Raw genomic sequence first — 12,020 nt, forward strand, 5'->3', positions numbered from 1 at the left:
ACCGAAAACATCGCTATTCTTAATTATGCTTCATATGCCTGCCCTACCAAATTAACCTAAGACCGACTTTGGAAATGAGAATATTATTTTTTAGAATTAGTCCACAACTTTTACGTACTAATTTATGTTTTTATTGAGGAAAACATTTTTACAGCTTTTACAAAATGATTAAAAAAAAGGAGAGATTTGAGACAAAAATTCGCATCAATGGCGTCGTAGAAAATAAAGAAACAGGGGAAATAAAGAAGTGGTATGGCACATAGAAATAGAATTACCTTTTACAGTCAACACAAAGTCCAAATCTTTTTGGTCACAACAACAAAACTGGAGCATTCTCTTTCTCTTTCTCGATCTCGTTTCTCTCTCTCCTCAATTCAATCTAGCTGCATTTGTTATTTGCTTTCTTTCTTTTCTTTTTCACTTGATTTCGACACCGTCGAGATTTCAGGCCAATCGCGCTTTATTTCCTTATCACGATTCCATAAATTCGTTCAATTCCTCAGCTGGGCTTCTAAGTAAGCATCCTTTCAAAGTTCCCACCTTTCATCTTGCTCAGCTCACGAGGAATTTTACTATTTGCTTCTTCTTGATTTTTATTTAGTCTGATTCGTGTATCTCTTGATTTATTAGGTCAGAGAGCTTTTTATTCTAAATTATATGGATTATCCCAGCTGTGATGTGTTTTTATGTCGGTGTATATTGGATTCTGTTCAGTTTTCTCGGGAAATTTGTGATATGGGGGTGGAAGTGATTTTGATTACTTATTGTTTAGATAGATGAAATTTTTTTCCCACTGTCCCACTCACTCTCTATTTTGATCTGTTTCAACAAATATGACCCATTTCTATAAATGAAAACACTACTATTTGTGTAAAATTAACTGTTCTATATATACACACATTATGTGTGCGTGTCTACAACTGGCTATTATGGATTACAGCCTACTCTGCTCCGGTGACTATTGAAAATTAAGAAGATATAAGTAGTACCAAAAGTTGAACTACTGTATGTGATTTTTAGTTTCAGAAATTTTTGAAACTGATTATGTTACCTCTTTGATTTCCCACTCTCTGTATTCGTGCATACATATACATACCGTGTTGTGAAATATTGGCTGCGTTTAAATGGTGTTTGCTTGAATTGACTGCATGTTCATGACAGTTAGAGATGGGAATATACCTCAGCACTCCTAAAACAGAGAAATTATCTGAAGATGGTGAAAATGATAGACTTAGGTTTGGTCTGTCCTCCATGCAAGGATGGCGTGCTAATATGGAGGATGCTGTAAGTTGTTGGTCAACTCTAATCTCTGTACCAATTAGTAATGAATTGTACAAATATTGTTTCTTTTAAGCAAGAGTGTTTTTGATAGCATGCATGCAGGCACCAACGGCTCTGTAAAAATATGAATTTTCAGTTTAACAATGCAGAATCTTGCTAGTTAGGGGCTGTTTGCAGATTTAATTGACTATATTCATGTTTTCTGTTTTCTTTTATTTAATAAGTATGATTGCGCTGACTGGAACTGAGCTCTGAAATCAATTTCCTGGTTCAGCTTCGTACATATGCCACAAAGAGATAGACTTCCTAAATTGTTACTACAGTACTCCCTCTGTCCAAGAAAGTCGTGCATACGTTGGTGTGGCAAAAATTAGGTAGTGTGTTTTGTAAATGGAGAAAAGGCCCTACTTAGTTGATTCTCATGTTAGTTAATGCAGATAATGGTGTGCTATGTTTGTAATTTCTGTAAATAGGTGTGCAAAAATTAGGGCAAAACAAAATAACTGGGAAATGTGTCCAAAAAGGGTAAGTTAAGAAGTGTGCTCTGTATTTTGTGGAACACCTCAGAATGAAAAAGTGTGTACTATTTTATGGGAAGGAGGGAGTATTGCTTTAGTCTGTCTAAGGAACAATTTGCCTCAACAATGCCTTAAGAGCTAATAGGGCTTTGTCTAACACATGTACAATGCACTTAAAGTTGGTTCGTAAGTCATGTTTTTTAAAGGAACACTGTGATATTTCCAAATGAACCATCTGGCGATCTTTCATTTACAAATCTAATCATGCTTCCTGCTCCTAATGGAATCGTAAAGGGAGAAGAAAAGATGAATCAACTCCTGAGGACATATAGGAGGTTGAAAAGGTAAAAAGGGAGAGTTGGGGCTATGAAGGAATACAGTGGATAACTTTTACCTTAAAGTTGTTCAGAAATATTTTTCAAAGATAAGTAAGTTTTGGTTATTAATTGGAGGTGATCATGCTGAATTTTCTTTATTGTTAAACAGTGCCATGATGTAAATTAGAGTACTTAATATTTTTATATGGCGAATGTCCTATTATAGTGTTTTGAACTCGTGTTTGTTATTCATAGCTAATGCAGATGAACTTTATTTTAATGCTTTCTATCATGTCTTGTTCTTGTGGATGTAACATTTACTAAAACCAAGCTAGTTGTGATGAAATATGATGTTGTTACTCTGTCTTTTAGCATGCTGCACTTCTGAATTTGGATGACTCCACATCATTCTTTGGTGTTTACGACGGCCATGGGGGTATGTTTAAGATTATCCAGCACATATATAATCTCTTTCGCATAATAACTTGAAATGAATTTTTGACTTTATCATCCCTTGATTTTTCAGGCAAGGTGGTTGCTAAATTCTGTGCTAAGTTCTTACATCATCAAGTGCTGAAGCATGAAGCATATTCAGCTGGCGATATCGGAACAGCTCTTCAGAAAGCTTTCCTCAGGTTATTTAAAACTGTTCATTTACTTCACTTCTTCGCCAGCTCTTCCAAATTTTGGTATAGGCCTGTCTTTATAGAAGTGGGAGCATGTAGAATGGCATGGCTTGCCTCTCGCACATGTGTCTATTTTCTTTCTAGATTAGGCAAAGTCTTACCAGACCATCCTCATCAGAATTCATACACACACATAATTATATATTTAATTTGGATAAAGACTGATAATCAGAAAAATCATGATGAAAGATATCGTAGTTTACAGTTACCCAAATTTGACTCTCTTTTCAAAAGATTAACAAGAAGAGTTATGTCTAATTACATGAAAGCAAGATGCATCGTTTACACTAAAAGCTGCTATATATCTAACTATATCTTTTATAAATGCAGGATGGATGAAATGATGCGTGGACAGAGAGGCTGGAGGGAGTTGGCTGTCCTGGGAGATAAAATGAACAAGTTTAGTGGTATGATAGAGGGTCTGATATGGTCTCCGAGAAGTGGTGAAAAAAATGTCCAAGTTGACGAATGGGCATTTGAGGAGGTTCTTAAATTGATCTTGGTGACTTAGTAACCATTTCCACTGTAACTTGGAGTTTTTGCTTAATATTTGCTTTGTACAGGGACCGCACTCTGATTTTTCAGGACCAACTTCTGGATGTACTGCTTGTGTTGCAGTCATAGGGGAGAAACAACTTGCTGTTGCCAATGCAGGTGATTCACGCTGCGTGATTTCCAGGAATGGTCAGGTACCATGTGTGTTTTTTCATGATCTTGGTCTACTAATTAATCTTATATAACTAATACTCCCTCCTTCCCACCATAAGCAAGGTTTCTTTTGGGCATGAGATTTAAGAAAATGATGTTTAGAGAGTTAAATGGAGAGAGAATAAAGTAGAGAAGAGAAGAGAGAATAGAGTTGGAGGGAGAATAAAGTAAGAGAGAGTATCTATGTTATATTTTGCATAAAAAGGAAATGGCTAGTTTAGGTGGGACGCCCCAAAAAGGAATACGAGTCACTTATGGACTTATGGTGGGACTCAGGGAGTACAATGTTTTCACGCTTGGTATTTAGAATGTAGCACACAGAACATATTTTCGTTTTAAATTATGATGTTATGGAATTTTGTCAGGCATACAACTTGTCAAGAGACCATAAACCCGAACTGGAGGCTGAGAGGGAAAGAATTTTAAAAGCAGGAGGATTTATCCACGCGGGGCGTGTTAATGGCAGTTTGAATCTTTCAAGAGCTATAGGTGCTGCGTGAATTTCTCGTCATTTATTTTTTTCAATTTAATGGCTAGGAGAAGAGTCTGGTCATCTTTACAACTGATCCTGGAAAATCTCATGATAGCTTTGTATATTGCGATGATCGAATTAGCTAGATCTGTTTACTTGTGAGCTGTTTTTGCTGTGATGTATACATAATTAGTCAGCTGGAGACGGTAGTTTTTGAGGTTTCTTACGGAAGAGCATGTTTTGTTGCAGGTGATATGGAATTCAAGCAGAACAAGTTTTTACCAGTAGAAAAGCAAATAGTTACTGCCGACCCAGATGTTAATACTGTGTGTATCTTCATCTTGTGTTGCATTGGATTTAGAGCATAATTATAACTTACTCCCTCCGTCCGCGAATAGGAGTCCCGTTTTTCCATTTTGGTCCGTCCACGAATAGGAGTCCCGGTTCATAATTACCATAAATGGTAAAGAGGCCCCACATTCCACCAACCCATTCCACTCACATATCATTTAAAACTAATATATACAAGTGGGACCCCTATTCCACTAACTTTCTTCCACTCACTTTTCTTAACATTTCTTAAAACCCGCACCGATAAGAAATGGGACTCCTATTGTTGGACGGAGGGAGTATTTTGTTTCTTAGGCTTTCCTGACATCTTCTGCTTTGATAAGAACGAAGCAAGTTGCACAAGTCGAACTTCAGTAAGATGAGACTTACAACCTGTGGACAGTTTATATTAAGGCTAAAAAGGATACACCACCATATGACTATCCAATAGTAATCAGTGCTATCTATATTAAGGGAATATCAAACTTAGTTAATGTAATATTCCATGTCCAGCAGCAAAATATATCTACGAGATATGGTGTTGACATTTATTAGGGAACTTTAGGTTGATCTTCTATTTGCTGCATAATCACGAGAAAACATATGAACTATACTTACTATTATACATCACAAAGCATCTGATCGTTCATGTATTAAACCAGGTTGAACTTACAGACGAGGATGAGTTCATTGTAGTTGCCTGTGATGGCATTTGGTATGTCGCCTGAACTTTTTTTTCTATTTAACCTGCATAACTTCTCTTGAGATTGCATCCTTGGGTTGAAATAAGTTTTCTTAATTGTGTTTCGTCAGTAATGATGCATTTGTTATTGCTATATGTTTGATTCTTTTGGATTTCTAGTTACAAAAGGACGTCATGTAATAATTTTCTGATTATTTGGTTTCCACTGCTATCTGCCTCTCAGGGATTGCATGTCAAGCCAACAACTTGTCGAGTTTATACATGAACAGCTGCGACATGTAAGAAGTTCTTTCCTATCTCAAAGTATAGCTTCCCGCCCTAGTAGTGGTGTTAAATTTCCAGTCGATGTGTTTTGAAGGCTTTTACTTTAGTATATGTACAAGTAAAAATGTGTTGCTGAATTCCGTGGGCAACATTCTTTGGAACGAACCTTTTCATTATCCTGAAAACTTAAATGGAGCGAAAAATCACAAAAACTTATAAAACGATGTTTTAATTGCAATAAAATTGAAAATTCATGTGAAAATCGCTAAATGGCATTGAAGTAGTAGTGTGAAATTTGATAATTATCCCATCTGTTATTACTATGATCCTCTTGTATATATCCATCTTCTCACTCTACATTGTGCAGGAGAGTAAGCTCTCGTTGGTGTGCGAAAAAGTACTAGACCGGTGCTTGGCACCTATAGCCGGAGGCGAGGGCTGCGACAACATGACCATGATACTGATCCAATTCAAGAAACCCAATCAGTCTGGGGAGCCTTCAGACAAGAAATCTCCGGCTTCTGAAGAAAAGCAACCTGAGTCATCATCCGAAGCCACCTCAGATTGAATCTTGACATAATGCAGACTCGTTCGCAGCCCTACCTGAACCAACGACACCGTGTGAGGGTTTGGATGATCTCTTCGGAGGCTTGGAGCTGCAGCGAAGATGGGTGGAACCGGTAAAAACTGAAAAGTACATGTCTTCAACGCTTCTTGCATACTTATAGATGCGTTAAGTGAAAAATTTGTATAGGTTAATTATATCAGTTCATGTATGAATAGCTCTAGCTTTGCTCCAACATGATATTTTGTAATTTGGTTCTCTGATAAATTTCCTTTGTGAAATGACGACACTACTTAAATACTTTTGCTTACATAGTTGTGCCTTGAGTTTAATGGACCCAATTTAATAGAAAAATGATTCCTATTTTATTAATCTTGTGTGGAATGTCATATTTGCATATGCTGACCGTTTTACAATAATACAAATTAGTAAATTACATTTTCACAATTATGTCATGACGAAAGAGGCTATTTTGGGTTCCATATGGTTCTACTCAAAAGGATTTATATACTCCCTCCGTCTACAAACAATAGATCTATTGTTGTTCGGCACGGGTTTTAGTGTAGAATTGGTAAAGTAAGAGAGATGAGGAGAAAAAGTAGGTAAAGTAAGAGAGATAGGGAGAAAAAGTGAGTAAAGTATGAGAGAAAGAAGAAAAAGTGAAAAAAGTATGAGAGATAAACTTTCTATTTTTAGAAAGTGATCTATTTTTTGTGGACGTCCCAAAATGGCAAAAGTGATCTATTTTTTTTGGACGGAGGGAGTATATTTTTTAACACTATTTGGTACAATTGATTTAGGCCACATTGATACCTTCACTCGTAGCTAATAGACCTTTTACATTTCAACCTTATGCAAAGATTTTGTAGCTATTTTTATAATTTATGAATCATACCAAACACAATTTGGTGTTGAGGCATTTTTCTCAAAATAGACCCCTTCCTATATTGAATTCTTTTCAAAATAGAGATCCATTTATAAATGACAATTATGTCTAATAGACTAATACTCCTCTAAAAAGATAAAGATATCACATGTCTATGTCATTTGGTCTAGTAATAAAGCGATTGATACTCGTGGCCAAAGGTATCGGGTTCGAGTTTACCGTAAAAACAGATTTTTTATAAGCAAGATATGTTTATAGTACTAACTTGTGACATAAGAGCAATTATACTATAGTTTTGTGCGGTTTAAATGTCCAAAAAGGAAATTGTGGTCGAAAAGGGAAACAAAATAAGATGAGTGGGTCAATTTAGAATATTCCTAAAAGAAATCATACACAATGGCCATTCTATCTAAATTCCTTAACGAATTTCTTCATTCGAAAAATCTCCCAACCTTCCAATTTCTTGCAGAATCCTTGAGTTCAATTGGATTTCTAGATAACTCATAGATATGGCTATGTCTCCTACTGCAGCCCTTGCTGCTCAATTTCCCTCTTCGTCTTCATTTTCCTCGTGTTAGTGATTTGTGCGTGAACGCGCGTAATCTATTTTGTTGAGAGCATGACAATTTCTTGTATCTACTAGATTGGGCAACGATGACTTGTGGTAGTAGTAGTAGTAGTAGTGTATTGCGTTTGCATTTGTCTTTGTTTATCTGATTTTTTTGAGTCCGAGACTGACAGAGAAAGAGTATATATTTCCCCCTTTTTTCCATTTGTAGGATTTTGTAAATGACGTTTTTGAAGCATTTACTTCAGTTAGGGTTCATAGTTCTAGTCACTTGGTGGAGGCCCGATAAATTTGGTCTCTTTTTTGTTTGTGGCTGAGCAGCTGAACGATTTGTTGATAAAGTTTTGTTCAAGAATGAAACTTTGGTGGTCAATGTATTCATATAGTTTGTTCCTGGTTGTTTTGGTTATATTGTGTTAAAATGATATTTGATGGAGCTATAGTCGTATGGCTAATGAATGATCCGAGGTGAACTCAAGCGTTATGAAGCTAGTGGGATATTGCATTATAGACATGGATGCAGGCTGAGACGCCATTGAAAGGCGTATGCTAAATAAATTACTTGTGTTTGACTCTGTAATACTACTGCCATAACTTTAATATTCTAATTACGGAGTAGTCTATCGCAGATTTGTATAAGTGCTCAATGAAGATTGAAGACACTAATAATGATTGTTGTAATTATTGTAGTTTCCATCGCTGCACGTAATACTTATGTCTTATTCTAGTTGATTTTGTTTTATAATCCTCGACGTTCTTTCCCTGTCATAATTCATTAGCGTCTGGGATTTTGTGGTTCTTACTTCTTAGTGCTTTATCAGTAACTCCCAAGTGGACATGCCAATCCCCTCGATGAATATGTAAGACATGTTCGGTTTTGATTACTTACAGATGTTGTCATGTGCATGATATGGCTTGATATACATTTCTTATCCTTCAAAGGCAGTATTTGGGAAGATCACAACTACTTGGAAGAGGCTTTCCCGAAAATGAATTTGGTGCCCCATGCCTTGACATATAATAAATATGGCAAAAAGCTAGTCATTGTTGAATTTGCAAAATGTGGAAACAGTTAATAGTTCTATCTGTGATCTTTTGTGTGATAAACTTCTTATATATTATGCTTTCCCCAAGTGCAGGTAAGAGACATCCGAACTCCAATATAGTTAATTTTCCAAATTTGTTAAGTCAAACTGGGAAGGTTAGAAGATCCCTTAGTGTGCGTGGTTTATTTGGTGGGAAGAAGGATAACAATGACAAGGGTGATGAAGGTAACAAGGTATGTTAGTTCTGTGCTTAGTTCAGTGCACATTGCCACATTGGGTAGCTATTCTTATTGCAATTTGCAAATTCATCTCCTATCATTATTAAAAAAAAGGACAATCCCTTTGCTTGTGTTTCCTGTCTAGATATTTGTGAAGCTTATTTATATTTCATTTTTCCTAGTACGTACTCATAATCTCATTTTAACAGTGCTTTTACAATGATTTATGTAGCCAGGATTTATGGGAAATATGCAAAATTTATACGAAACAGTAAAGAAGGCGCAGATGGTTGTCCAAGTTGAGGCAGTACGAGTGCAAAAAGAACTTGCTGCGTATATTTTAATACTTGAACTTATATTTGTTGTTATTTTCTCTGTCCATTAATAATATTTCAGTTCCATTGTATAATCACCGGGGGATTCTTTCAAACTTGCAGAGCTGAATTCGATGGCTATTGTCAAGATGAGCTAATAAAGGTATATCCTCAAATTCAGTTCTATGATACAACTGTCAATTAGTAGTTGTACAGTCTCGATAAAGTAGCACATTAAATCTTGTATGCTCCTATATTTCTATCCAAACCATTTAAAATACTTGCTGAAAAAACTTTTATGTTAGTTGTAGTAATGTACTAGTCTCATAATTTCCTGATAAAACGAACGAAGTATTTCATCTCCTTATGGACCCCCAAAGATTGTATACCTCATATAGTTTGGCTGAGTCTTTTTCTAGGCAACACTCTCTGGAAATCAACAACCTGTCCGTATTGAGATCACGGATGCTGCAATGGAGTTGGGAGCTGAGGTTATTTTAGTTCATACGATCCTTATTTCATATCTCTGTGTCATCTCGTTGTCTTAAACCACTCATATCTGATATCACTTCCTCCAGTTTTAACTGTGTCAATGATCATTCATTGCTGGAATAAGTTTCAAATACCTTCATCAACATCTTCCCTAACCACTCAACCCTCATTGTGCAGAAACTCTCTCTTCTTGTGACGGAGGCATACAAGGATGCACACCAGAAGAGCGTTGAGGTAAGAAAAGCACGAAACAAGTACAATCAAGTGTCATTCTTCTGTGTTGTGTAGTTCGTTATTCGTTTGCTTGCCCTTATTGCGCAGGCCATGAAAGAAAGAATGAGCAATCTTGCTCAGAGCTTAGGAATGCCAGGAGGAATGCCACAGGGTTTAGGAGACAGTCTCAAGTAAAATTTGGGGAGGATGGATTCAACAGAGCTTTCAATTTTGTAAACATAATAATATTTGGTTTCCACGGAGTTTAAAGTTTTACTTGTACCTCAATATGAGGATTTTTTGTCTGTTTATTGCTTCTTGTCAGCATTTAGGGCAAATATCACGCTTTAACTCCAAGTAATCCACGTATTTATTCAGAAACAATGAGGTATTTCCTGGAGAAGAAAACGTCAATCTTTTGTGTAACAAATTGATAAGTACTACTTGCGTGTTAATTATCGCAGTATCAATGATTGTCCTATTATTGTATCTGAGGGCAAAATGAGTATATTTATTATTTTTTGGAAATCGGTAAATTGAATTTTCAGTCGGTTTGAAAGCGCCTGTTTTCTCATTTAGGAGGTCCCTTTTATTAACTTATTATAGATAGAATATACTAATATAGATTTCATATTATTCTCATATTTTATTTATAAAACTGTTTTATTACAGTATTAAATAATCAAACGAACCAACAATGCAAAAAATATTGTAGTGAATTTAATTGAACCTAATAATCAAACACACCCAAAATACATAAAACATAATAGTAGTAAATTTTAATTGAATTACATTTTCAACGTAGGAAGGAGGGATCAACAGCTAAATAAACACGTGTAAGCAAAACGACACGTATGAGTCGGTGCAGAAGAGATAAGCAACCAGTGTTAATTATATATATTTGATTAATGCGTTAATAAAAACTAGTGTGGATACATAGAAAAGAAAAGAAAAGAATTAATGGCGGGTTTAAACGAGAGGGCAGGAGTGAATCCACCGCGACGGAATTTGCCGTACAATCCGTACGCTATGGCGGCGGTGGGAGTTGCGGTGGTTGGTGGAATATGGTATGTGTACCGGAACAAGTCCGACGTTACGCGCGGCCGGGGTGCTTGAGTTCATCCTATACAATACTAGTACTATTTTCTATGTACTTACTACACTAAACTACTTCCTTTTTCTTTTTCATATGCTATGTTGTATTGTGTATATACTCCAACATCATGATCAACTGATTACTTTTTGTGTCATACAGATAGACCCGAGTATTTTCTACTTTTTAATCATCTAAATAATCAATCAATCTCTATTCTATTGGTTACAAGAGATTTTATCTTAAATTAAATTAACAGAATTCTATTTGAGCACTTTTATCTTGTTTTAATTGAAAATATTATGGCATTCGATTCGTCAGATAAATTATTAGTAATAATATAAAATCATTAATATAATAATGTAATTGAAGGTCTATTGGGAAAGAATTTAAAAAATCGAAGAATTAAAGGAATTTTCCATTCTTCTTCTCATTATTGATGGGTTGTGATATTCACCAGTTTGTAAACTTGTTCATTCGTCAAATTATATATTCTCGTCCTTTCAGCAATCGAGAGCAGACCACTCCCAAATTTATTTTCAATCTTGCTTTTACAATCGCAACTTCTCACCCTTTGAAATTAATAAATACAAGTCGTCGTCTTCCACTGCTTTTATCACCATAATCCCAAATTAAGACTGAATATCACCATACCATAATCCCAAATAGAGACTGAATGTGGATTCAAAAAAAATATATATCAATAAATAGAATTAACAATGTCAAGGAAATGGCAAAATAGACAATCTATATAAAAGAAATGGCAAAATAGACAATCTATATAAAACTAAGAGCGGAGGGTTTTCATTTCATTTTTCGGTCAACCACTCACGCCATTTTCACTGTCAATTACATCGCCCATTTTACTACTTTCTCTCACTCAAAAACCAAAGACAGCTCCAAGAAAAGCTCGACCTAGGCCAGATTTACAAATTTGTAGAAAAATGAAGAAAAACGACAGGTAGATATCAAATTTAAAATTTAAAATTTGTTTTGAACTTGCTAAAAGTTCAACAAAAACGATATTTATTTTGCAATGAATGACTTAAGAGCGTCAACGGTGGCGCCCCTCCCACTAGTACTTTCCACAAAATTGTCTGCCACGTCATCACTAGCCCTTCCCATTCCACTGTCACATCACTAGGACTTCCTACTGCACTAGGACTTCCCACTAGGACTTTTCGCAATTATTCAATTTACGGACTTAAAATTTACGGAATTAAAATGTTGACATGGAATACGGAAAAATTCGAAAACTTCATTAAAAAAATTACATAATTAAAAAACAATTACATAATTTAAAGAAAATTACATAATTTAAAAAAATAAATACATTATTTAAAAAT

The 12,020-nt window shown here is 35.4% G+C and overlaps 2 protein-coding genes across 6 annotated transcripts; both read left to right on the top strand.

The window, feature by feature from the left end:
• The first annotated feature begins 374 nt into the window (after positions 1-374).
• On the top strand, positions 375-6,154 carry LOC125222797 (putative protein phosphatase 2C 60). 4 transcript variants are annotated; one of them, XM_048125611.2, is made up of 11 exons: positions 375-515; positions 1,162-1,284; positions 2,489-2,552; positions 2,643-2,751; positions 3,133-3,286; positions 3,366-3,491; positions 3,876-3,999; positions 4,232-4,308; positions 4,975-5,027; positions 5,239-5,293; positions 5,647-6,154. In XM_048125611.2, exons 2-11 carry the CDS (start codon positions 1,168-1,170, stop codon positions 5,845-5,847), a joined length of 1,080 nt encoding a protein of 359 aa, XP_047981568.1. In that variant the 5' UTR covers positions 375-515; positions 1,162-1,167; the 3' UTR covers positions 5,848-6,154. The 4 variants fall into 4 exon arrangements, with proteins under 4 accessions (XP_047981568.1, XP_047981569.1, XP_088918724.1 ...); XM_048125612.2 differs by having other exon boundaries at positions 381-515; positions 1,166-1,284; XM_089062598.1 differs by lacking the exon at positions 375-515 and adding an exon at positions 612-630.
• A 986-nt stretch (positions 6,155-7,140) lies between these two features.
• LOC125222799 (nucleoid-associated protein At4g30620, chloroplastic-like) lies at positions 7,141-9,965 on the top strand. Of its 2 annotated transcripts, XM_048125614.2 has the most exons (7): positions 7,141-7,303; positions 8,438-8,577; positions 8,795-8,895; positions 9,000-9,039; positions 9,296-9,367; positions 9,546-9,602; positions 9,690-9,965. In XM_048125614.2, the coding sequence occupies exons 1-7, from the start codon at positions 7,240-7,242 to the stop codon at positions 9,774-9,776; spliced, it is 561 nt and encodes a 186-aa protein (XP_047981571.1). In that variant the 5' UTR covers positions 7,141-7,239; the 3' UTR covers positions 9,777-9,965. The 2 variants fall into 2 exon arrangements, with proteins under 2 accessions (XP_047981571.1, XP_088920072.1); XM_089063946.1 differs by having other exon boundaries at positions 7,151-8,577.
• Positions 9,966-12,020: the final 2,055 nt, after the last annotated feature.

This window comes from Salvia hispanica, chromosome 1 (assembly GCF_029641045.1).
Source record: "Salvia hispanica isolate PSC_SH4W2 chromosome 1, Shi_PSC_v1, whole genome shotgun sequence".
Lineage (NCBI taxonomy): Eukaryota > Viridiplantae > Streptophyta > Magnoliopsida > Lamiales > Lamiaceae > Salvia > Salvia hispanica.

What these genes read in the sequence shown, in the direction of transcription:
- LOC125222799 (XM_089063946.1), top strand. Translation starts at nt 8,359, where the DNA reads ATGTGGAAACAGTTAATAGTTCTATCTGTGATCTTTTGTGTGATAAAC. An exon ending in AGGGTGATGAAGGTAACAAG is followed by an intron (nt 8,578 to 8,794) that starts GTATGTTAGTTC and finishes TGATTTATGTAG; the next exon opens with CCAGGATTTATGGGAAATAT. An exon ending in CACACCAGAAGAGCGTTGAG is followed by an intron (nt 9,603 to 9,689) that starts GTAAGAAAAGCA and finishes CTTATTGCGCAG; the next exon opens with GCCATGAAAGAAAGAATGAG.
- LOC125222797 (XM_048125611.2), top strand. Translation starts at nt 1,168, where the DNA reads ATGGGAATATACCTCAGCACTCCTAAAACAGAGAAATTATCTGAAGAT. An exon ending in CTTCAGAAAGCTTTCCTCAG is followed by an intron (nt 2,752 to 3,132) that starts GTTATTTAAAAC and finishes TTATAAATGCAG; the next exon opens with GATGGATGAAATGATGCGTG. An exon ending in GAATCTTTCAAGAGCTATAG is followed by an intron (nt 4,000 to 4,231) that starts GTGCTGCGTGAA and finishes GTTTTGTTGCAG; the next exon opens with GTGATATGGAATTCAAGCAG.